The sequence below is a fragment of the Ahaetulla prasina genome, chromosome 4 (genome assembly GCF_028640845.1).
Source record: "Ahaetulla prasina isolate Xishuangbanna chromosome 4, ASM2864084v1, whole genome shotgun sequence".
Taxonomy (NCBI): domain Eukaryota; kingdom Metazoa; phylum Chordata; class Lepidosauria; order Squamata; family Colubridae; genus Ahaetulla; species Ahaetulla prasina.
In genome coordinates, this window is record NC_080542.1 from 564,501 (window position 1) to 589,502 (window position 25,002).

At 56.0% G+C, this 25,002-nt stretch overlaps 1 protein-coding gene across 5 annotated transcripts; it reads left to right on the plus strand.

The window, feature by feature from the left end:
• The first annotated feature begins 205 nt into the window (after positions 1–205).
• LOC131197359 (polyamine-transporting ATPase 13A3-like) lies at positions 206–24,930 on the plus strand. 5 transcript variants are annotated; one of them, XM_058181305.1, is made up of 33 exons: positions 206–423; positions 6,140–6,224; positions 6,564–6,657; positions 7,047–7,220; positions 7,778–7,957; positions 8,039–8,190; positions 8,273–8,342; positions 8,427–8,561; positions 8,646–8,718; positions 9,569–9,700; positions 9,771–9,953; positions 10,040–10,197; positions 11,289–11,477; positions 11,559–11,620; positions 12,692–12,842; positions 13,041–13,157; positions 13,245–13,262; positions 13,388–13,541; positions 13,785–13,905; positions 14,002–14,126; positions 16,047–16,213; positions 16,313–16,459; positions 16,577–16,656; positions 16,739–16,781; positions 18,044–18,153; positions 18,300–18,396; positions 19,171–19,243; positions 20,487–20,655; positions 21,386–21,582; positions 22,512–22,600; positions 23,413–23,493; positions 23,623–23,715; positions 24,280–24,930. In XM_058181305.1, exons 3-33 carry the CDS (start codon positions 6,607–6,609, stop codon positions 24,442–24,444), a joined length of 3,756 nt encoding a protein of 1,251 aa, XP_058037288.1. In that variant the 5' UTR covers positions 206–423; positions 6,140–6,224; positions 6,564–6,606; the 3' UTR covers positions 24,445–24,930. The 5 variants fall into 5 exon arrangements, with proteins under 5 accessions (XP_058037288.1, XP_058037289.1, XP_058037290.1 ...); XM_058181306.1 differs by having other exon boundaries at positions 18,360–18,396; XM_058181307.1 differs by lacking the exon at positions 20,487–20,655.
• The last annotated feature ends 72 nt before the right edge of the window (positions 24,931–25,002 follow it).

The following is a 25,002-nucleotide window of genomic DNA, read 5'->3' on the forward strand; positions in this document are numbered from 1 at the left end:
CTTTCTCCCCTTGATGTCATGTCTCGGTACCCTCATGGATACATGGGTGCCCTGCCCCCTTCCCCCGGCCAGACGGACTACATTTCCCAGGATTCCCGGCACGAGGAAACGGGGGGGGGTGGGTGGGTGTACGGGGGAGCCGGCCGATGGACGCCTGCGCCTGCGCATGGCTCGGCCGGCGTAGAGGGGGAACGGGGGAGCCGGGAAAGGCGGCGCATGCGCGCCGATTCAACTCTCGCACTTCTGTCCCGGACGACGCGGCGGACTCGGCTCCTTCTCGGGCCCCAACGGCGCGAGCGGCCGCGCCTGCGCTTTTCCGCCCGGGCTCGCGCTTCGCCGAGGGGGCGGCCTCCTCCTCTCCGGCCCCGCCCCTCTCGCGCCCCCTCCCCCTCGCCGGGAGATGTGATGAGGAGCCTCCAGCGGGTGAGTCACGTGGGCCGCGGCGGGAACCCGCGTCTCGTGGGAACGCGACCCCGGGAAGGGATCTTGCGCGCGGCCGGGCGGGACGAGCTGGGAGACCGGGGGGGGGGGAGGGATGTCCCGGGCGAATGCGCCTGGCCGGGAAAGGCTCCATCCTCGGCTGCGTCCCGGGCAGGAGGGCACAAAGCGGGGACCCCCCTCCAGCCGAACGGGGCTCCCCCGAGGCCCCAGATGCAGGGCATTGCCCCCATCGCTGCGCCCCGGCCGGCTGCCAGGATCTCGGAGCGCTTGTTACACTTTCTTAGAGTTGATACAATGTTTCTGCCATGTTTCTCAACCTTGGCAACTTCAACTCCCAGAATTCCCCCCAGTCACCGCATAAGAGCGCTGGAAAGGGGCCCTGGAGGACATCTAGTCCAACCCCCTTTCAGACAAGAGACCCAGGCCCATCCCAGACGAACGGTTGTCCAGTCTCTTCTTGAAAACCTCCAGTGATGGAACCCCACAACTTCTGCAGGGAAGCCATTCCCTGATTAATTGTTAATTAATTAATTAAACACATACACACACACACACCGCTCTGTTGCTGGAATCCAGTCTTGGGGTTGCAGAGGGAGAACCCCCCCCCACCCGTACCCGGTGCTAATCTGAACTCGGGGCTGCCAGTTTTGGGATGCCCAGAGTGGCATCTCCCAGGAAGATCACAGATTCACAGGACTGGATGGGGCCTTGGAGGTCTTCTAGTCTGAGATCCTGGCCTTGCCTGTGTCTTGGCCTCCCTCCCCCATCCCTGTAGAATAGAATAGAATAGAATTTTTTATTGGCCAAGTGTGATTGGACACACAAGGAATTTCTCTTGGTGCATATGCTCTCAGTGTACATAAAAGAAAAGATACGTTCATCAAGGTACAACATTTACAACACAATTGATGATCAATATAGCAATATAAATCATAAGGATTGCCAGCAATAAAGTTACAGTCATACAGTCATAAGTGGAAAGAGATTGGTGATGGGAACTATGAGAAGATTAATAGTAGTGCAGATTCAGTAAATAGTCTGACAGTGTTGAGGGAATTATTTGTTTAGCAGAGTGATGGCCTTCGGGAAAAAACTGTCCTTGTGTCTAGTTGTTCTGGTGTGCAGTGCTCTATAGCGTCGTTTTGAGGGTAGGAGTTGAAACAGTTTATGTCCAGGATGCGAGGGATCTGCAAATATTTTCACGGCCCTCTTCTTGATTCGTGCAGTATACAGATCCTCAATGAAAGGCAGGTTGGTAGCAATTATTTTTTCTGCAGTTCTAATTATCCTCTGAAGTCTGTGTTTTTCTTGTTGGGTTGCAGAACCGAACCAGACAGTTATAGAGGTGCAAATGACAGACTCAATAATTCCTCTGTAGAATTGTGTCTTGGCCTGCAAACCCCATCTTGGCCTCCCTCCCCCATCCCTGTACAGGAACTGCTCAACTTACAACCATTGAGTGACCGTTTGAAGTTACAAGGGCACCGGAAAAAGGGACTTCTGACCGTTTTTCACACTTAACGACCGCTGCAGCATCCCCATGGTCACGTGATCAAAATTCGGACACTTACCAACTAACTGGCTCGTATTTACGACGGCCGCAGTGTTGTGATCCCCTTTTGCCACCTTCTGAACCAGCGAAGTCAATGAGGAAGCCGCATCCCCTTAAGAACCGTGTTACTGCCTTAACAGCAGTGGTTCACTTAACAACTGCGGCAAGAAAGGTCGTACAACGGGGCGAAACTCACTTAATAGAATAGAATAGAATTTTTTATTGGCCAATTGTGATTGGACACACAAGGAATTTGTCTTGGTGCAGATGCCCTCAGCGTACATAAAAGAAAAGATACCCTCATCAAAGTACAACATTTACGTCCCCTTTAGCAACAGAAATGTTGGGTTTCAATTGTGGTCGTATGTCGAGGACTCTCTGTAAAGGCGGCATGATTTTGGGGCTAGATAAAGCAGCCAGACAGTCCCTCCCTCCCTCCTTCCTTCCCTCCCCCCCGAGGCTTCAGCTGCAAATAAATCAAGCTAAGCACTGGGTTGGGTCTCCCCATAGAATCTGCTGCCCCAGAGGGTGCTTGGCACCCAGGCTGCCGCTGCTGCTTCCTCCTCCGGGCCAGACCACACAGTGGCACGTGCCACGGGGGCCCCACCTGCGCTCTTCCCTAGCCGGGCTCTTCCTGGGTGGGGGAAGGTGGCGGGCGTGCCCTGGCAGAGAACAGCTTGGGGCTGAAGGGATGGTGGGCGTCTCCAGGTGAAAGAATGGGGGAGCCAGGCTCTCTGCCCCAAATGGGGTTTTTTCCCATTTTTACAAACTTGAGTTTTCTACAGCAGGGGTCTCCGACCTTGGTTCCTTTAAGACTTGTGGGCTTCAGCTCCCAGAGTCCTTCAGCCAGCAAAGCTTTAAGCAAAGCTGGCTGAGGAACTTTGGGAGTTGAAGTCCACACGTCTTAAAGGGACCAAGGTTGGAGACCCCTGTTCTACAGGGTTTGAGCGCCTTCCTTCCGCCCTCTGCCGTCTGCCAGGCCCGTGCTAAACTCTCTGGCACTGGGGGGGTGGGGTGGGGGAGGCCTAGACGGTTGACTCCAGCCCAGGAAGTCAATGGGCTTTTGGCAGCCAAAGGAGCCCCGGAGGGGAAAGCCGTTGTGGTAGGAGAAGCCGTTAACACAATTGGCAGCCTCAGCCCTTCTCTGGGGCAGGGCAGGGCAGGGGCTGCCTCTCCCAGCTGGGGAGGGTCCCCGGGAACGTCCTCAGGTTGCCTGGCCTGGTTGGGGCTGCCGGGGGCTTCATTCTCACCTATGGTGAAGGGAGACCCCTGCTGTGGTTCAGAAGAGTCCCCGTCCCCCCCAGCTCCCCCCCTCCCTGGACCACATCTCTACATGGGAATTTTTCTTCATTTGTCGCTCCCGAGCAGCCAGGAAGGAGTTTCATGTACAGCTAGTCCTCAATTTACGACCGGAATTGAGGCCAACGTTCCTGTAGCTAAGTGAGACATTTGTTAAGTTGAGTTTTACCCCATTTTACGACTTGTCTTGGCACGGTTGTTAAGTGAATCGTAATACTTAAGGTAATCACATGGTCACTAAGTGAATCTGCTTTCCCCATTGACTTCACTTGTCAGGAAGTTGCCAAAGATGACCACGTAATCCCAGGACAACCGTCATAAATGTGAGTCAGTTGCCAATTTTCATGAATTTTAATCATGTGACCTCAGGGATGCTGCTGCGACGACGGTCGTAAGTGTGAAAAAGTGTCATAAGTCACTTTTTTTAGTGGTGATGTAACTTTGAACGGTCACTAAATGAACTGCTGTAAGTCGAGGACTCCCTGGAATTGCATGAAAACCTTTCTCTGGGACGGTTAGAGCACTGCTTTTCGAGCTTGCATCACTTTAAGATGCGTGGACTTCAATTCCCAGAATCCCCCAGCCAGGAAAGCAAAGCTGGCTGGGGGATTCTGGGAGCTGAAGTTCATGCATCTTAAAGTGACAAGCTTGAAAAACAGAAAGAGAGTCTGAGGATTGAATGGCAATTATTGTGGGTTGGGCACCTAGTTTTTTGTTTATTTATTGATGGTACTGTTTGTGTTTCTATACTGTTGTCAGTTTTCAGTGTGTTGTGGCTGCAAGATAAGTGGCTGTGTCAATCTTTCCATTGACTAAATAGTTCCCGGGACGGCTGCAGAAATCCCTCGCCCTTCCTCCTGCGCTGGGCAGCACAAAGAAGCGACCGAGGCCGCTGACTGGATTGGTTTTTGGGAGGGATGGTTGGAGTTTCACCGTTATGGGGTGAAATGAGTTGGTTATATCAGGGGTGGGGGGGTGGGGGTGGGCAGAGGGCCTCCTGGCAGTCCAGCTGGCTGATCTTTGGGAGCCCCTCCTGGTGCCTGGGAGGGGAGGGCCCTGGTTGCTGGGCTGCCCAGGCTGCCAAACAAAATGTTTTGGGTCCGTTCGCAGCGCTTGGCGCTCCAGAGATGCTGGAGTTTTGGTCCCCCCCCCACCCCTAATTCTGAGGCTGAGCCTCTCAGAGCCTGGGTGGGCTTGCAGGGGGGCAGCCCACAACCACCTAAGACCTGGACCTCCCGAGAGGGCTCTCCCTGGGGAAGGGAGTCTCTCTCGGGCTTTCTTTGCCCCCAGGCATCGCTCTGCAAAACGGGGGGTCGTGCTTTCCTGCGTTTGGGGAGGGCACCAAACTCTCCTGGCTGGGATGCCAGGCCAAGGATTGCCCTCGAAGCCCCACCAGCCTTTCCCAAACCTCTAGCTGTGGCTGCTGGCAAGGGCACACCAAAGTTAACTCCACTTAGCGAGGGTTTGTTTAGTGACCGTTTGAAGTTCCGACGGGACTGAGAAAAGTGATTTACGGCCATGTTTCATTCTTACGGCCATTGCAGCATCCGCATGGTCATGGGACCCAAATCCAGAAGCTTGGCGATGGGTTCATATTTATGACGGTTGCCGTGTCCTGAGCTCCCGTGACCTTCGGATGAGCCCAGCCAACGGGGAAGCCACTTAGCAACCGTGTGACTGACTGAACAACGGCTGTGATTCACTTAACAACCATGGCAAGAAAGGGAGCAAAACTCAATGTCTCACTTAGCAATGGAAATGTTGGGCTCTGTTCTGGTCGTAAGTCGAGGACTGCCTGGATTATCTCCAAGAAGCGACGGGGCCTGACGGTGCCAAGGCTGGAGAGGCAGAGGGAGCAGGGGGGGGGGCGTCTTCCACCGGCCAGCCTCGTCCCAGGTGGCTCCGGGCTCCTCTGCCTGCGTCCTGCAGGACCAGGAACTTGAAGCTGCTTTTGGGGGGTGGGGGTGTTATTTGCCCTTCGCTGACAGAGGGCAGCGAAACCTGCCCGTCCAGAAAGGCTGGTCTGGTGCTGGAGAAGAGACCGTGTGTGCATGAGATCCTTTGTGGTTCACTGGCCCGGGGTTGCCAGGTGTTGTGGGAAGCGCTCCGTGCCAAGAGGAAGCTGGGCAGGAGGAACTGAGGGGAATGGCGGTTGGGGGGGGGCCGCTCGGGTTCCTACATGAACTTAAGGCAGCGTCAATGGATTCACACGTGTGAACTCGCCCATGACAGCTTCTCCTGCAGGATCTAGCCTGCCTTTCCTTCCTTCTGGTTACTCTAAAAGGTAGACTGCCCTTGTACAGGGAGTTCTATTGCTCTGACTGTCTGGGTACCCTTGTCCAGAGGAAGGGTCTCCAATCTTGGCAACTTTGAGCCTTGTGGACTTCAGCTCCCAGAATTCCCCAGCTAGCTTTGCTTTGCTTTCTACGTCCCCAAGTCTTAGAATTGCCAAGCATGGCTGGTTGGGGAATTCTGGGAGTTGAAGTCCGCGAGTTTTAAAATTGCCAAAGTTGGATTCTCCTGGAGTAAAACTTGGCCCGTTGGACAAATGCAGCCTCTGAGTTTGCAAGGGGTGAGTGTATTGTGTGGAGACAGCTGCCTTTTGAAGATTCTGGCAGGAGCCGGACTGTCTGGGGCCAAGACAGGCACAGAGATGGGCACAGAGGCAGCTGCCCGCAAAAGAGGCCACCGCCACATTCATGCCCAGGGCAGGAGGGTGTCCGAGGCAGGGCTGGGCCTCTGCTTCCTACCCCCCCCCCCCGGACTCCTTTCCTTGTCCCCCCTCCCCCCAGCAAGTCCCCCTCCGCCTGCCGGTCCCCTTCCTTAGCCCGGCCTCTGTCCTTCCAGTTGCTGACCACGCTGCCTGCCTTCCCCTGCTGGATGTGGCCGGTGGACCCGGGGCCCTACAGCTGACACACTGACAAAAGCTGCCGTAAGTCCGCCCTCCCCCCAACCACCCCGGCCTCTCCGCCTTCCCCTGGCTGCCCTTGGGCCACGGCCACAGCCTGCTGGTCGGCTGCCCGAAACCACAGGCTTGAGGGGACAACAGGGGACTCATTCATGGCCAGGCCAGCCATCCGGCGACCCGGGCAGAGCAGGGCGCCAGAGCCAGGGGACCAGCCAGGCAGCTATGGGGCTCAGCTGGAATTTGGGGTAGTCGGAGGAGCATGTGGTGTGGGCGGGAGGTTCCCCCGTCAGACACCTTTGGTCCGGCTGTGGGGCAGGGGGTGATTGGCTGAATGGACAGCTCTGACCCTCTCCTGCCCCACAGGAGCTTGGCAGTGGGGTAGGCACGTGACCCACAGAAAGGAAGCATGGAGAGAACGGCTGCGGCCTACGTGAATGGCAATGAGGAGGGTGAAATGGTCAGTGCAGCTCGCTGGGGGTGATGCCAGGCGCTGGGCGGGCCCCCTGTATTCCGGCCCTCTAGGCTGGACCCCCTGGCGCAGGGCTTGAGGCTGGCACTCGGTGCCTTGCCTCTCCTGGTGGGTGCCACCGGTCCCCCTCCCCAGGAGCCGCAAAGCGGGGCTGGGGTCCTCCTGTGCAGGGCCACCAGCATCTGCCTGGGATGGGTCCCGGTGGCCCCTGGGGGGGCTGGCCTGTGCCCCACCCTCGCCCACCCACAGGAGTAGGTCTCGGAGACGAGGGGAGGCTCTGCTCCTTCCTGAGGTCATCCATCTCTTGTGGCCCCTATGAGAGGGACCCCCTCAGGGGCCGTGGCTGGCCTGACTGCCCTCCCTCCCTCCCTCCCCAGGAAATCCGGGGCTACCGTCCTTGCTGCTGGAAACTGGCGCTGGTCTCGCTGGGCACCGTCTGCAGCGGCGGCTTCCTCCTCCTCTTCCTCTACTGGCTGCCGGAGCTGAGCGTCAAGTGGACCTGTCGGGCAGTGCCGCTGCGGGACGCCCAGGTGGTGCTGCTGAGAACCACGGTAGGAGCCCCTGCAAGGCCCTTCCTGCCCAATAGGGCTCCCTTGCAAACCGGGCTTCATGCAGGCGGGGGGGGGGGACTCCGGGATGTGCCCAAGGCCAGCAGGGGAGCCTTGTCAGGCTGGGAACAGGCCTCCCTCCTGGGCCCCCAAGCAAGCGGGCATCTGGATGGGCGCAGCGTGGCCTTCCTGGGTTCTGCGCCCCACAGACGGGCAGCTTGCGCCGCAGCTGTGGCGTCTTTCCTTGAGACCCTGGGCTGTGGAGCAGGGCATGGTTGGAGGGGCACCCAGGACAGAGTTCAGGTTCTCTGCTTCTTCCTCCTGCTTTTTGTCCTCCTTCCTCTCTTCCTCCTCCTCCTCTCCCCTTCTCGCCTTCTTCTCTTCCTCCTCCTCCTCCGCCATCTCCTCCTTCTCCCCTTACTTGTCTTGCTCCTCCTATCCTTCTTCTTTCTCTTCCTCCCCCTCCCTCTCATCTCCTGCTCTTCCTCCTGCACCATCTCCTCCTCCTCCTCTTCCTCCTCTTCCTGCTCCTCCCCTCCTTCTCCTCCCCCCTCCTCCAGGATGAGTTCCAGACCTGGTCCAGAGAATGGGTCTCCTCCCTCTCGGCCCCCGGCACCGACCCCTTGGGCTTCCCGCAGGGGCCGGAGAACAAGTGGCCCCTGTGCCCAGCAGGACCGATGGACGACATGGGCTGTGAGGAGCGGCTTCTGTCCCCTCTGACCTGTGGGGAGCAGGCACAGGTGAGCTGGGGTGGGCCCCTTGCAGCAGCCCCCTTCCTGCCCTGGGGCCGGGGAGGCGCTTGACCGTTTGCTGTGCCGCAGGCCCGCTTCTTCACGCACCACAACGTGCGCTACCTCTGGGGAGCAGAGGCCCAGGCCTTCCGGCGACTCACCGCTCTGGACCGGGGGCAGCCATGCTCCTCCCTGCATTTCAGCCACGGGGGGGGCCTCCCTCGCAGCACCCAGGACTACCGGTGAGGAGGGGCTATTGGAGCTGGGGGGGGGCTCAGCAGGAGCAGGAAGAGGAGACAGGCGAACCCGCAATTCTCTTCCCAGGAAAATTTTCTACGGGCCCAACCAGATTGACGTTCAAGTGCCTTCCCTGGCCCACCTGCTCATCAAAGAGGTGAGTCGGGGGTCCCCAGGGGAGAGGGGCCCAGGAGCCACGAGGTCGAGTCCTGACTCCCGGCCACCTGTCGTCCCTCCTCAGGTCCTGAACCCTTTCTACATTTTCCAAGCCTTCAGCATCCTCTTGTGGTCTTTGGACGACTACTACCTGTATGCCTCGGCCATCCTCTTCATGTCCTTCGTCTCCATCTGCTCCTCCCTCTACACCATCCGCAAGGTGGGGGCTGGGCTGGCGGGGGAGGGCCAGGCGGGCAGAGGGGGAGGCCCGCAGAGGCACTGAGGCCGGCCCTTCCTCTTCCAGCAATACGTGCTGCTGCACGGCATGGTTTCGACTCACAACGTTGTCCAGGTGACGGTCTTCCGAGGACCCTACGGTGAGTCAGCCCTAATCAGACGAGAGCTTGGCGGGACCTTGGAGGTCTTCTAGTCTAGCCCCCGCTCAAGCAGGAAACCCTACAATTTGGACAAATGGTTGTGCAATCTCTTAAAAACCTCCAGTGAGGGAGCACCCACAACTTCTGGTGGCAGGCTGTTCCACTGGTTAATTGTCCTCACTGGCAGGAAATTTCTCCTTAATTCCAGGTTGCTTCTCTCCTTGATTAGCTTCCACCCATTCTTCTCCTGCCTTCGGGGGCTTTGAATAATAAGTTGACCCCTTTCTTTGTGGCAGCCCCTCAAATACTGGAATATCATGTCCCCCCCAGTCCTTCTTTTCTCTAGACTGGCCAAACCCAAATCCTGCCACCGTTCTTCCTTTAGTTTCCAGGCCTTTGATCATCTTAGTTGCTCTTCTTTGCACTTTTTCCAAAGCCTCAACATCTTTTTTTGTAACGTGGGGACCAAAACTGGATGCAGGATTCCAAGGGTGGCCTTACTAAGGCTTTACAAAGTGGTAGTAATACTTCACGTGATTTTGATTCTACGCCTCTCTTAACACAGCCAGGGATTGCCTGGGCTCTCTTGGCTGCTGTTGCAATGGCTGGTTCATGTTTAAGTGATTCCCCCACCAGGACTCCAACCTCTGAGCTCCAGTTTGCGAGGGGAAACACAAGGGGGGTGTCAGGAAATGGTGCTGGTGGGCCCACGTTGCACTGGGGTTGGAACGCAGCCCCTTTGCTGCGGTTGGCAGACCAAAGCTTTGGAGCCCGCTGCCCCCTTTGCCGCTCCAGTGGGCTCAGCCACAGCCAATCCCCCAAATCCGGAGCCTCCCCTTCTTCCTTGCAGAAACAGAAGCCATCTTCTCCACGGAGCTGGTGCCGGGGGACGTGCTGCTGGTGCCCCCCGAGGGACTCACCATGCCGTGCGACGCGGTGCTGCTGAGTGGGACGGCCATTGCCAAGGAGAGCATGCTGACAGGTAGGGGCGGGGCTGCAGGGCGGGCGGGAAGCACATCCTTCCTGGCGTCCGACCTTCCTCCCTTTGCCAGGGGAGAGCGTCCCCGTCACCAAGACGGCCTTGCCCATCCCGGCCCAGGAAGCCGACGGGCCCCTCCGGGATCCAGATTATGACCCAGACGAACATAAGCGGCACACGCTCTTCTGCGGCACCTCTGTCGTCCAAACACGGTACTACTCCGGGGAGCCGGTACGGGCGCTGGTGATCCGGACAGGTGAGGAGGCCCTTCGTGGCTCAGGATGCTGGGAGGTGGGGTCGGGGGTGGAAAGGTGCTCTGACCCTCGGCCCTTCCCTGTTCAGGTTTCTCCACCTCCAAGGGGCAGCTGGTCTGCTCTATCTTGTTCCCGAAGCCCACCGATTTCCGCCTCTACCGAGACGCTTTTCGCTTTCTCCTCTGCCTGGTTGGCGTAGCTGGCATCGGCATGCTGTACTCTGTGATTCGCAGCATCCAGCAGGCGGTAGGTGCCCACGCAGAGGGTGGCACGGAGGGCGGGGGCTGGTTCAGCCACTGCTGCTGAGGAATCCCCCTCACGAATGGATGGCAGGGAGAGAGGGCCAGATCTTCAAGAAGATCCCCCCTCATCCCCCCATGTATTAGATATATTTCTGAAGGAGAGGGGAATTGAGAGTGTGATTATGTGTGGAGTGACTAGAGATTATAATTTAGGAATTATTTTGGATTATGATTGCTAGTTTTGATACCCTGCATTTTGTTCTGGGAAGTCGAGGTGGGGGGTGGGGGGTAAGGCGGAGGAGAATTGGGGGGTTGAGGGTAAAGGATGGAGTGATGGTTAATGTGCAGGGATTATTGAAGATGTATAAATATAATTAATGTAGGGTCGGGTCTGACCAGTTACCATTTTAGAACGGTGGGGAGGGAGAAAAGAGGAGAGAGTAGGAGGTAGGAAAGAGGAGAAGAGGAAGGAAGAGGGGTAGAAGAGGGAGAAGGAAGGTGTAGGGTGGAGGGAAGAGAGGATGTAGATAAGAGAAGGAGAGGAAGGTCTGGAAAGTAAAAGAAGGTAGAAGAGGGAAGAGTGTTAAAAAGGGGGGTGGTGACTGGGCAAGCCCGACTAATTGTATATAACTGTACATTGGATGAGCTGTTTGATATGTTTGTAAAAATAAAACTTTTTTATGGAAAGAAAAAAAAAAAGAAGATCCCCCCTCTCAGTTTGTAAAATGGGCAGCACCCGGGTACAGGGGCAAGGAATCTGTCTCACCATAATTTGTAAGCTGCCCAGGGGAGATGGCTGGCGTACAAATTTAATAGAGAGTGGGAGAGAGAGAGAAAAATTAAATATAAATATAGATAGATGATAGGTAGATACATATAAAGATAGATAGATAGATAGATATAGAGATATAAATTAAATGTAAATATAAATGTAGATAGAAATATAAATACGGATAGAAGATAAATAGATAGATATAGATAAATATAAGTATAAATAATATAGATATAGACAGACAGACAGACAATGTCTAACAGGGCATCTCTAGAACTTTTTGGGGGGGAGCTCTGACCGAAGGGTCCCCCTTTTCTCACCAGGAGCCCGTTGGCCGCATCGTCTTGGAATCGCTGGACATCCTGACCATCACGGTGCCCCCTGCCTTGCCGGCAGCCATGACGGCTGGAGTGGTCTACGCCCAGCGGCGCCTGCGCCGGAAGCAGATCTTCTCCCTCAGCCCCCAGCGCATCAACCTGTGCGGGCAGCTCAACCTGATGTGCTTCGACAAGGTGCCTTCTGGTCCCCAGGGGCGAGGGGGAGGGGCAGGGCTTCCTCCGACCGGCTGACCGGGGGGTCTCTCCTCTTTGCAGACCGGCACTTTGACCGAAGACGGCCTTGACCTCGGGGGCTTTGTGCAAGCGCAGGAGGGGAGGTGAGTGTGGTGGAGGGGGGACACGTGGCATGGCTGTGGCTGCAGGAATCAGCCGGTCGTGGTGGGTGCTTTGGCCGAGGGAGGCGGGCAAGGCAGGCCTGGGCTCCCTGCAGGGGTCTTGGGCTGAATTGGCAAAGGGTCCCGAAGCTTGGAACGGGGACGGAATTACAGACGGGCGGTCCTCGAATTACAGCAGTTCACTTAGGGACCGTTCAGAGTTTCAGTGGCACTGAAAAAAGTGACTTACGACCACGTTTCACACTTACGACCCATGAAGCATCCCCATGGTTATGTGATTTGCATTTGGATGCTCGACAGCCGACTCACATTTATGACCGTTGCAACGTCCTGGGATCGTGTGTGATCCCCTTTTGCCACCTTCTGACAAACAAAGTCCCTGGGGAAATGGATTTGGTTAACAACCACGTTATTAGCAACCGCCGTGGTTCCCTTAACAACTGTGGCAGGAGAAGTCGCGAGATGGAGCAAAACTCACTTAGCAACATAAATTTTGGGCTCGGTCGTGGTCGTAAGTGGAGGATTAGCTGTATATATTTAGCATACGATGAGAACAGGAAGAAGGAAAGGAGGAAGGGCATCCACACAATCCAAGTAGTTACGTAGGAAACTTCTACGGGGGGGAGAGCAGCGGCCTCCTCCTCACTGGATGTCCAGTTCAGCCGTCCGGGCGATGGCCTCTGGTGCGGCTTCCTGTGGATCTTCTCGGGAACCAGGGAACACGTGTTGTGGCCCCACAGTGTTGGTAGTTGGCATATCAACACCACAGTCGCCACAAGGGGAGTCTTTCCATCCCCACTGATATAGGGCAGAGGCACCTCTTCCCACGTCCAGTCTCACCACTATCGGTGGTGGCTAAAGCCCACATTGGTGTCCCGTAGTGAAATGGGCAGCGTGTAAATTTAATGTTAGGACGCCGCTGCAGGGTCCTAATCTTGTCCCCCCAGAAAACATCCCTTTGGCCTCCCAGGCCCTACAGGATCCTCTGGGCCGGACGGCAAGGGTCAGCCGCAGTCGGGACAGGGGGTCAGCTGCTGCTCTTTCCCTTCCCAGCTTCCTCCCGGCGGGACTAGATCTCCGTAACCCCCACGTGGCCAGTTCCCCATTTGTTGCCGCCATGGCTGCCTGCCACTCGCTCACCACTCTGGAGGGGTGCCTCTCGGGGGACCCCCTGGACCTCAAGATGTTCGAGGCCACCGGCTGGGTAAGGCCGTTGCGCGTTTCCTTGCGAGTCCCTCTCCCAAGGCCTCCTACTCCCCTCTGTGGCACTTGTGACGCATATGCACCCAAGCGCTACAGGGTGCCGGAGGTGGTGCAAGGCGCCCGAGGAGAGGTGGCTCTCAGGAGGAAGCCTGTGCTTCTGGGAGTCCTGGGGGCTCAGCTGTTCCTTCTCCCCGACCAGATCCTGGAGGAACCCACCCAGGAGGAAACTGCCCTGCATGACCGGATCCAGCCCACTGTTGTCTACCCTCCAGACTGCCGCCTCCCGGCACCCTCGGAGGCACCAACTGGGGATGAGGTGAGCAGAGGGCCTGGAGGAACGCAGGGGCCCTGAGGATGGGCTCTGGGGGCCCAGCTCTGACCCCTCATTCTGCTCTCTTTCCAGGAGCTCCTGGACCTGATGGTAAGTGGGGCAGCCCCTTCTTCTCTGGGGCAGCCAGACGGCCCTCTGCCGCCTTGTGAGCCCAGCGTTCTGACCCGCCGTACCGCCTCCTGTGTCGCGCTTCCCTTGTTCCTCTCCCCTTGCAGAGAGGCAGCCAGATTGGCATCCTGGCGCAGTTTCCCTTCTCCTCCAGCCTGAGGCGCATGAGTGTCGTGACCCGTACGCTAGGCGAGAAGCGCCTGGTGGCCTACATGAAAGGCGCGCCAGAGACGGTGGGCAGCCTCTGCCGCAAGGAGACCGGTAACCTTTTGCCTTCTGCAGACAAGGGGGCACGGGTGGGGGTGGATGGGGGGGCAACAGGGCAGAGGTTGCTAATGACCCCTGGCCAGCTGAGCCGCCCGTCCCTCCAAGGAAGCCCCTGCAAAAACTAGGCATGGTTTGAGAGACATATGGAGGGACGGCTGTGGACACGGACTCCTCAGGATCTCAGTCACAGGCTGAGTGGCCCCTTTCCTGCCCCAAACACCCAATGCATTTCTTCAGTTCCAGACAATTTCTCCTCCGTGCTGGAGTCCTACACGCGAGGAGGACTGCGGGTCATTGCCCTGGCCACCCGCCGGCTGGAAAGCAAATACATGTGGCACAAAATCCACCACGTTTCCCGGTGAGTCGTGGCTCCCCCGTGGCCCCGAGGCTCCCCCTTCCAATGGGGCCCTTGCATGCCCAGCCCGGCCCCAACGGCTGCCCCTTTCTCCCCCAGAGACGCCATCGAGGTCAACATGACCTTCCTGGGCTTCGTTGTGCTGCAGAACAAGCTGAAGCCGGAAACGGTGCCGACCCTGGCCGAGCTACGGAGGGCCGCCATCCGCTCCGTCATGGTGACAGGTGGGCTGGGTGGGCCACAGGTGTGCCTGGCAGGTGGGCTCCAGGGGGAGAAATATCTGCCTTTATGGTGATGGATGAAGCACGGAGTTGTGTTCCTTTGTGAAATAAGGGAGGGGAAGGGAGCGGAGGGGAGGAAAGGGGAAGGAAATGAAGAGAGAGAGAGAGAAAAGGAAGGAAGGAAAGAAAGAAAAAAAAAAGAAAAAGAAAGAAAGAGAAAAAGAAAGAAAGAAAGAAAGAAAGAAAGAAAGAAAGAAAGAAAGAAAGAAAGAAAGTTTTGTGTCTGCGCCCCCCGAGCCGGGCCTCCTGCCAGAAAGTGACTTGGAAAGTGAGGGGGAAGGGCCGTCAGGACTTACCTCGGGAGCACTGGCTTCCCTGGCTCAGCTCCAGGAACCAGAGGCAGGCCAGATGCAAGAGATAACGAGGCCTCCGTCCCCTGACTCTTTCCCCCTCCAGGCCACGCCTTCAGACCCAGCTGATGGCAATCAGGCTTGGTTGGACCCTAGGTTTCGTAGGCAGGAGAGGAGGGACAACAGAAGCAGGGGTGGGGCAGGCCTAGGAAGTGCTGAGTCATGGAGCCACACCCCACAGGATATAAAGGCAGCGAGAGCTGCTGTGCCTCTTCGTAGCAGGCAAATCAACTGATTAACTAAGAGCTGAATTTTGTTCCTGGGTGACTCATCGGCGTCAAGGGAGATAACAGAGACACTTGGCAGACGCTCGCTATTCTGCTGCCAGAGCTGATACTGCTGGCTAATTAAGCCCTCACTCGGACGGAGGCGAAGGAGGACAGAACAGACAGACGGAAAGGAAAGGAAAGGAAAGGAAAGGAAAGGAAAGGAAAGGAAAGGAAGAAAGAAAGAAAGAAAGAAAGAAAGTGTTGTTTCTGCGCTCCCCGAACCGGGCCTCCTGCCAGAAAGTGACTTGGAAAGTGAGGGGGAAGGGCCGTCAGGACTTACCTCGGGAGCACCGGCTTCCCTGGCTCAGCTCCAGGAACCAGAGGCAGGCCAGATGGAAGAGATGACGAGGCCTCCGTCTCCTGACTCTTTCCCCCTCCAGGCCACGCCTTCAGACCCAGCTGATGGCAATCAGGCTTGGTTGGACCCTAGGTTTCGTAGGCAGGAGAGGAGGGACAACAGAAGCAGGGGTGGGGCAGGCCTAGGAAGTGCTGAGTCATGGAGCCACACCCCACAGGATATAAAGGCAGCGAGAGCTGCTGTGCCTCTTCATAGCAGGCAAATCAACTGATTAACTAAGAGCTGAATTTTGTTCCTGGGTGACTCATCGGCGTCAAGGGAGATAACAGAGACACTTGGCAGACGCTCACTATTCTGCTGCCAGAGCTGATACTGCTGGCTAATTAAGCCCTCACTCGGACGGAGGCGAAGGAGGACAGAACAGACAGACAGACAGACAGACAGACAGACAGAAAGGAAAGGAAAGGAAAGGAAAGGAAAGGAAAGGAAGGAAAGAAAGAAAGAAAGAAAGAAAGAAAGAAAGAAAGAAAGAAAGAAAGAAAGAAAGAAAGAAACCTGGACCTCCTCTTCCTCCACAATACTTTCCACCTGTGGGCAGGAGGCATTCCTACCCCTCACTCAGCAGTTTCTAATTTTTTTTATCTTATTCAAAAGATTAAAACACAAAATTCAAAAGTAAAAAAATTAAAACAGACGAAACAGAACGGGATAAGAGTATTTAAAAAGTGAACTGGAAAACATAACAAAAGGCAGAAACTCATATTATTTCCCTCTCCCCAGGTTGAACACTGGCAACAATAATAGTTTTCCCCTTGCAAAGCAGGTCCAGAATTTATAGTTCCTAAACCAAGGGGCTACTCCGCTTGAGTGGCGAGAGATTGGGGGTCTTGCAGTGATGGTGTTCATTTTCCCCTCCTCCTCCTCCTCCTCCTCCTCCTCGGCCCAGGAGACGACCTCTTGACTGCCATTTCCGTGGGCCGGGAGTGTGGCATGATCCCGGCCAAGGGGAAGGTGGTCCTGACGGAGGCTCTGCCCCCCAGGGACGGGCAGCCAGCGACCATCCACTGGCAACACGCGGACCAGCTCCCCACGGTGGAGGCGGGGCTGAGCCAGGTGAGAAGCCTCTTTCTGGCGTTTCCTGACCCTCGTCCAGGAGACTTGGGGGGGGGCAGGAGTAGCTTTGCCCATGGCGCCCTTTCCCTTCTCTCTCAGGGGCCTCCGGAGATGAAGCTGCTGGTGGAGGAGGCCGAGCCCCCCACTGCTCCCCACTCAGCCATCCCGGACGTCAGCTACCATTTTGCCATGGGGGGGAAATCCTTCGCGGTTCTCCTGGATCACTTCCCGGACCTGCTGCCGAAGGTGCGGCCCTGCCAGGGACGGGGGGGGGGGCGGGGGGGGGCGGGAATGCGGGGCCTGGCTTTCTGGAGGAAGATCCTGCCCCCCCCCTCAAGTCAGGGCTGTTGTCTTGTGTTGCAGCTGTTGCTTTGTGGCACCATCTACGCCCGCATGGCCCCCGATCAGAAGACGCAGCTGGTGGAAGCCTTGCAGAAAATGGAGTAGGTCTCGGAGGGAGAAGGGTGGTCCCAGGGCGGGGGGCAGGGCGGGGGGAGCCTCTCCTGACCCAGATGTTTGTTTCAGCTACTGCGTGGGCATGTGTGGAGATGGCGCCAACGACTGCGGGGTGAGTGGTCCCATCCGGGTTTCCCCCCACACGGAACGAAGGAGAGGGGGCTTGGCCAAAGTCTACCGGCTCCAGGGGCAGGGTGGAGAGTATAAACTGGGGAGTGGGTCATTTGAGGAAGGGTCTCGCCTCCCCACCCAATGGGAGTGGTCTGCCCCACTCACTTCAGCAGAAGAGGCCTCCGAGGTCTAGGACAGGGGCCTCCCACCTTGGCAACCTTAAGACTTGTGGACTTCAACTCCCAGAATTCCCCAGCCAGCAGAGCAGTTTCCTGTTTCATTGTCACTCTATGCTGCCCATGTTTAACCTGTTTATTAATTTAGCTTGTCATGGGTGATTTCCCCCCCACTTTGCTAAAGTCAAGATATATTATGTCAACTGCATTCCCACCATCTATTAAGACAGTTACCCTATCAGAAAATGCAATAAAGATAACCTAGCCACATTTCTTCTTGTCCTATCCATGCTGAATTCTGGTAAAGCCTTACTGGCTGGGGAATTCTGGGAGCTGACGTCCACAAGTCTTAAAAGTTGCTAAAGTTGAAAAAACATTTGTCTCATCCAGGGGTCTCCAAATTCAGCCACTTTTAAGGCTTGTGGACTCCAACTCCCAGAATTCCTCGGGCAGCAAGGTTTTACCAGATTTCAAGACATGGCTGGGGAGGGAGTTCTGGGAATTGAAACCCACAAGTCTTAAAAGTTGCCAAGGTTGGACACCAGAGGTCTAGGAGAGGAGCCTTCTCTGCTGGGGCCCCCACCCTCTGGAACATCCTGCCACTGCAGGTGACATCCGCCCCACCCTTCGAGCCTCCCGGAAGGGTATGAAAGCCCGGCTGTGCCGCACGGTGTGGGTCCCCCAATGGGACAGGCTTTGCTGGAGAGGAGGATTGCAGCCAGAGACCAAAGCTCCCCCCAACCATTCGGGCTCCTGATTTTTAGCCTTTCCTGAATTGCACTTAAGGTTCATATTTTCAGCAATTTCATATTGATGCGTTTATGCCCTGATCAGCAGCCCAGTCATTCTGGATAGTGAAATAAGCAGCATATTAGTTAAAGCAATAAATAAGTAAATAAATATTTCTGTTTATCTTTCTTAGTTATAACCTGTATTTTTATTGCAATTTTATTGTGATTTTGCACGTGTGTGTGTGTGTGTGTATGTCTCTAACTGGGGGCTTGGAGCCAAGGCTTCCCAGCTGAGCCTTGCCCTGCCCTGCCCTGCCCTGCCCTGCCCGGGGGCATGGTGTCCTTCCCCTCCGTAGGCTCTGAAGCGGGCACACGCGGGCATCTCCCTGTCGGAGCTGGAAGCCTCAGTGGCCTCCCCCTTCACCTCCAAGAGCCCCAGCATCTCCTGCGTGCTGGACCTCATCCGGTAGGTGGCTGCTGTGGGGGGGGGTGAGGGGGGGCTGGCATGAAATCCTCCCTGGGGAAGATCCGACCCGGGTGGAGGAGGAGGAAGATGCTTTTCGCTGTCCATCCCCCACTGGAAAGCGGCTCTCTCTCTCTTTCTACCCCCAGGGAGGGCCGAGCCGCCCTGGTCACCTCCTTCTGCGTCTTCAAATTCATGTCCCTCTACAGCATCATCCAGTATCTCAGTGTCCTGCTTCTCTACTCGGTGAGTCTCGGGGTTCGGGGAGCCCCGCTTGCTGAGATGGGGGGTGGTGTTTAAGGGAGGGTGAAGTCAGGGGATGATGGGGGCCGTTACCTTCTCTTCCACTGCAATGCTCTCTACATGGGGCTCCCCTTGAAGAGCACCCGGAGACTTCAGCTAGTTCAGAACGCGGCTGCGCGGGTTATTGAGGGAGCGTCTCGGAGCTCCCATATAACACCTATCCTGCGCAGACTGCACTGGCTACCTGTTGTTTTCCGGGTGCGCTTCAAGGTATTGGTTACCACCTTTAAAGCGCTCCATGGCTTAGGACCGGGCTATCTACGGGACCGCCTACTGCCGGCTTCTATCTCCCATCGTCCGGTACGTTCCCACAGAGAGGGACTCCTCAGGGTGCCGTCAGCCAAACAGTGTCGACTGGGCGGCCCCAGGGGAGGGCCTTCTCTGTGGGAGCTCCGACCCTGTGGAACGAACTTCCCCTCGGACTTCAACAATTACCTGACCTTAGGACCTTTCGCCGCAAACTTAAAACTTATTTATTCCGTATGGCTGGACTAGCCTGATTCTTATTTTTATTGGATGGGTTTTTAAAATTCTGTGATTTTACGGGGAAGTACGTTTTTTAATATTTTGGGCATTTAAATTAGTTTTTTAAGGGATGTTTTTAATTATTGTGTGTATGTATATTTTATCTGCCTGTTCACCGCCCTGAGTCCTTCGGGAGAAGGGCGGTATACAAATTAAAATATTATTATTATATTATTATTATTATTATTCCAGGTTCTGGGCAACCTGGGAGACGTCCAGTACCTCTTCATCGACATGGCCATTATCTTGTCTCTGGCCTTCAGCAGTAAGTCCTCCTGGGCCCACCAGGGTCAGTTGTCCAGTTGATTAGTTTAGATTTTGTTGTTTTAAGCCCCCTTTGTTACGTTTATAAACAACTCAGGGTTGCGAACACGCAAAATGCAAGTAGTCCTTGATTTACAACAGTTGATTTAGTGACACAAGGGCACTGAAACAAGTGACTTACGACAGTTTTTCAGTTACGACCATTGCAATGTCCCCCCTGGTCACGTGATCAAAATTCAGACTTTTGGCAGCTGGTTCCTATTTATGACGGTCGCAGAGTCGGGGGGGGGGGGGTTGGGGGGGTCATGTGATCCCCTTTTGCAACTTTCTGACAAGCAAAGTCAATGGGGAAGCCAGGTTCACTTAATGCCCATGTGACTCACTCAACAACTGCAATGATTCACTGAACAACTGTGGTTACGAAGATCATTATTTCGTTTCTGCAGCCATCCATCTCGGCAAACGACTCGGCCTGGCTCACATTCCAAGCATATTTTACAATTAAATTTTTAAAAAAGATTTTAAAGCAATAAAAACAGTTAAAAAAGCATGAAAACAATTAAAAAAAAATAAAACGGGATCTAATTCAAAGGACATATAAAAGCAAGATATCTGGCCCCTTAACCACACGAGTCGTCCTTGACATACGAATAATGGAGCCCAAAATGTATGTTGCTAAGCAAGACACGTTGATTTTGCCCCGTTTTATGACACTTCATGCCACAGTTGTTAAGTGAATCACTGCAGTTGTGAAGTTAGTAACCTGGCTGTTAAGTGACTCTGGCTTCCCCGTTGATTTTGCCTGTCGGAAGGTCACAAAAGGGGATCACATCATGTGGCAACCGTCATAAATACGACTCAGTTGCCAAGGGTCTGAATTCTGGACAGGTGACCACGGGGGCGGCGGCTGTGGTTGTGAGTGAGAAAACTATTTCTCAGCGCCCATGTAACTTCATCCACTAAATGAATTGTTGTAAATGGAGAACTACCTGTACAGCTGGGATTATTTTTATTATTTTGCCTCCTTGAAACTGGCCCTCCTATTGTTTTGGCTGCACACGAAGCCCTCCAAAGCTGGCTTTCGGGGGAGGGGGGGGGGCTAAGCAAACTGGCTGGGTGTGCATGTGGGAGGTTTCAGGGGCTGCTGTGGGGTTTTAGGGTGCACAGAGGGGGGGGGTCTGCCCTGGATTGAACCGGCTTCTGACCCACCTCCGCATCGGCTATTTCCCCCCCCCCCCCCCCAGTGAGCCTGAACAGCGCCTGGAGGGAGCTGGTCCCCCAGCGGCCGCCCAACAGCCTGGTCTCTCCTCAGCTGCTGCTCTCTGTGCTCGGCCAGATCCTTCTGTCGCTGGCCTTCCAGGTGGGGGGCTTCCTCCTCGTCCAGCGGCAGCCGTGGTACCCACAGGAGGATGAGTAAGTGGGGGGCTGTGTGGGTGCAGAGCCTAGGAGATCACTGATCTGAGCCCGAGGGAGGGAGGGAGGGAGGGAGGGGTGAAGCAGGTCATCAGTCTCCAATCCCTTTGTGCCCACGAGAGATCTGAGTCCAGCCCTCCTTGAATTCTCTGCCACCAAGTTGCTTTGACTGTTACTACAGGTAGTCCTCAACTTACAACCACAATTGAACCCAAAATTTCTGTCACCAAGTGAGGCATTCGTTGTGAGTTTTGCCTTGTTGTACGTTGTTAAATGAATCCATTCCTTATTCATTAAGTGAATCACTATAGCTGTTAATGCGGTCGTTAAGCGAATCCCATGGGCATCGCTTGTCAGAAGGTCGTTAAAAAGGGGATCACGTGAGGCCAGGACCCTGTGACCGTCATAAATACGACTCAGTTGCCAAGCGTCTGGATTTTGATCACGTGACCACGGGGAGCCTGCAACGGTCATAAGTGTGAAAAACCTCTTTTTCAGTTCCATTGTAACTTTGAACGGCCACTAAGGGAACCTGTTGTAAGTCGAGGACTGCCTCTAGTTCAGGTTCTTGTAGAGGGTTCCAGCTTGCAGTAAATCTTTATGCTCCTTTGACCTGCCTGGATTCTGGATTTCCCCCGCTTGACCAGAGAAGGGCTCGAGGATGGGAATCCCGCCGTCCCCCATCCTGGGCAAGGGGCCCCTTCGATGACCACTCTCACTTCCCCCTTAGGAGCTGCAGCAGCCTGTACCCCAACGGCTCAGCCTCTCCAAACGCCACGGCCCCCCCAGATCCCGGAGGCCAGGACCCCGACTCGGTGCGCAGCTACGAAAACACCACCCTCTTCTTCCTCTCCTGCTTCCAGTATGTCTTCGTGGCCCTGGCCTTCTCCAAGGGGCGCCCCTTCCGGCAGCCCACCCAGACCAATGGTGAGGGGCTGGCTCGGCCGGACACTCCCGCTCCCCCACCCCCACCCCCAGGCTGGGATTTCAGCCACTCCAGGAGGGTTGACGCAGGGTGACGTTTAGCCAGGGTTTAAGTGGAAATAGGACAACAGGGAGATTCCTTAGTCTGTTGATCCAAAGGAAGCAACTGGACTTTCTGGCTGTGCTTCGAAGACGTCTCGCTTCTCATCCAAGAAGCTTCTTCAGCTTCACACTCACAGAGCTGAAGAAGCTTCTTGGATGAGAAGCAAAACGTCTTCAAAGAAAAACCAGAAAGTTCAGTTACTTGGATGACTGAGAATCTCCATAGACATCCTCATTCCATTCCATTCCATCCCTTATTCTGCTCTTTTTCTATTCTATCCTATCCCTTATTCTATTCTATTCTCAGAATAGAGCTGGAAGGGACAGAATGGAATAGAACTGTATTCTATTGTATTCCTATTTCTATTCATTTTATTTATTTACCGTTAGTCCTTGACTTATGACCACAATCGAGCCCAAGCTTTCCGTTGCTAAGTGAGTCCTGCTCCATTTTACGACCTTCCCAGCCAGTTCAGTGAATCCCTGCAGTTTGTTCAGTTAATAAGATGGTTGTTAACCCAATCCGGCTTCCCCATGGACTTTGCCTGTCAGGAGGTCGCAAAAGGGGAATCACGCGATTGCAACCGTCATAAATATGAGTCCGTTGCCGAGTGTCCGAATTTTCATCACGTGACCCACAGGGAGGCTGCCAGGGTTGTGGGTCACTTTTTCCCCTGCCGTTGTAACTTTGGACGGTCACTCAGTAAGTGACCTGTAAGCCAAGGGCTGCCTGTAATGCACCCTTACGATTTGGGCCATGGTCTTTTCGGCCTCTCCGTAGACTGGGGGGGGGCTGCCCCTCAAGTGACCCTGGGCTCCCTCTCCCGCAGGCCTCTTCCTGGCCTCCCTGCTGTTTGTCTCCGGCTTCCTGCTGCTGCTGTTGCTCTGGCCGCTGCCCGCTCTGGACAGGCTATTCCAGGTAGGCCCTTTGCCTGCACAGGGAAGACGTGAGGGACGTGGCCAGCAGGCGCCAGGCTCTGGGCTCCCCCCCGGCCCGGCCCTCTTATCTGGGCAGCTGCCTCCAAGGAGGGCGGCTGATAGACGTGGCCGACGCCTGCCTGGAGCTGATGGCGGCTGCAGAAGGGAAGAGGCTTCCAGGGGAGGGGGCTTATCTCAGTGCCGGCCATGCCCCTTCCACCCCTTGATGGGGCCTCCCAGAAGGAGCTCTGGGTCTTGGGTCCCAAGGCTGCCCATTCAGAAGCTGCCTGGGGGAGGGACCCCTCGGCCCCACCCAGGATTTGGGGGAGATTACAGGAATGGGGAGCCAAAGTGATGCAGAGGTCATTATGCAGGTAGTCCTCAACTCACAACCACAAATTTAGGTTGAGTAACAGTCATTAAGCAGATCCAGCTTCCCCTTTGACGTTGCTTGTCAGAAGGTCGCAAAAGGGGATCACGTGACCCCCCTGGACGCTGCTACCGTCATAAATATGAATCAGTTGATAAAGCGTCCAAATTTCAATCCTATATGTGACCCGTGATCCTGTACGTGAAGTGTGAAAAACGCTCTATGTCACTTTTTTTCAGTGGCATCATAACTTTGAATGGTCACTAAACGAACTGTTGCAAGTCGAGGACTGCCTCTACATTTTGGGCAGGGTGGAGGGGGGGAGGGGGCAGAAACGAAGCAGGAAGAAGCCTCTCCCTCTTTGAGTTGCTCTCCCAGGCAGGAGCCCATCGGGGCACATCAGGCCCTTCCCGTGAACTTCCTTCCGCCTGCTGTCTCCACAGCTGGCCTGCATCCCCTACGAGTGGCGCCTGGTTCTGCTGGTTCTGGCGTTTAGCAACCTGGTGCTGTCCCTCTGCCTGGAGGTAACTGCCCCCCCTCCCCCGTTCCCCTCGCTTGGGGGGCAGGAGGGAGACTCCGAGTTGGGAAGGGAGCCCAGCCCCAAGTCCTTCCATGGCTGACTAGCCTGTCTCCTGCCCCCCCCCTGCCCCCAGAACTTCGTCTGTGACTGTGACATCCTTTGGCAGCAGCAGCTCTGCTGTGGCAGGCGGAAGGAGGACTATCCCAGGCAGGCTGCCTTCCCACAGGTAGAGCCCTTCCATTTTGGGGTGGGGGCCGGGGGACCTGCAGCTTGGGAATTCCGCTGCTGAACTGCAAGCTGACCAAAAAAAGGCTCCCCCCCCCACAAGGGCCTGGAATATGCGGGGGGGGGGGGGAGAGGAGGGTTCTGTCTTGCACAGAAGCTATTGACAGGCAGAAGAGTCCCCCCTCCCAATCTGGCTGAAGGCCCCCCACCCTCACGCTTTGCAACCAAAGAGACCCTGTGGCTGGGTGGGAGAGCTGGACCAAGAGCTACCAGGCTAGCTGCAGCCCTTCGGATCCTTATTCGGTTGTAACAACCCACAATGTTTATGGAGTTGCACAACCTCCTGTTTTTTTTTTGGGGGGGGGGGCTAGGAGAGGGAGGGGGCCTGAGGCTCGCAAGTGACCATCTGCAGGCCGGGAGGGTCGAGTGGCTCAGAGGCAACTGGCGGGGGCAGCTGTGGTCCCTCAGTCTGGCATCCATCAAGAGTGCCGGGCTTGCTGCGAGCTTGTGCCCTTCCTGAAGCCCAGCCAGGCGCTCAGGCTGCTGCCCCTTCTGTGCCCCACAGCTGGAGCTGGGGGAGACGGAGCACACATGTTCCTGCTGCCGGCAGGCGGCACCCAGGACCAAGTACCAGCGCCTGGCCCAGGAGCTTCTCTTCGACCCGGACTGGCCTCCGCAGCCGAAGACCAGCACGCGGGCAAAGGTGCCTCCTGCCGAGACCCACGCCTGAGACCCACGCCTGACCGGCCCTTCTGGTTGGCACAGAGTGGAGCCCCCCCCCACCAAGCAGGATGCCTCCCCAGCCACGAATCGCCTGCAGAAGGAAGAGATGCCTTGGTCTCCCACTGAAGCCAGGAACCGCCAGGATGGAGCACAATGGCCACCCCTCTGTCCCCCTCCCCAGAACCCCCCTCCCTCCCCTGCTGGGGTTTCCACGGGGGTGGGTCCTGTCTGCAGAAGAGCCTGGCTGGGGGGTGGGGGGCGGGCAGGGAGCAGCTTTTAAGCCGCCTCCGGCTGAATTCATCGGCTTTGAAACCGGATTGTGGAAGTTGGGCAGATTCCCTAGGTCCGCGCTGCCTCTTCCCCTCGCCTGGAAGCCTCCGACGGAACCCCCACCCCCCCACTCAGGACTGGGCGCCTCCGGCACCATCCAGACGGTCCCTTGCAGCCATTTCCAGTTGCGCTGAAATTAAACGGCCGAACCAGCCGCCCTCGCTCTGCTGGTCTCCGAGTCTTTGGGGTCGGAGGAGGGGGAGATGCCGGGGGGGGGGCTAAGCGTGCCGGGGGT

Bases quoted from the DNA above. Each gene is read 5' to 3' on its own strand.
- LOC131197359 (XM_058181305.1), top strand. From the start codon at position 6,607: ATGGAGAGAACGGCTGCGGCCTACGTGAATGGCAATGAGGAGGGTGAA. The intron at 8,191-8,272 runs GTGAGGAGGGGC...TTCTCTTCCCAG, and splicing joins CGCAGCACCCAGGACTACCG to GAAAATTTTCTACGGGCCCA. The intron at 9,954-10,039 runs GTGAGGAGGCCC...TTCCCTGTTCAG, and splicing joins GGCGCTGGTGATCCGGACAG to GTTTCTCCACCTCCAAGGGG.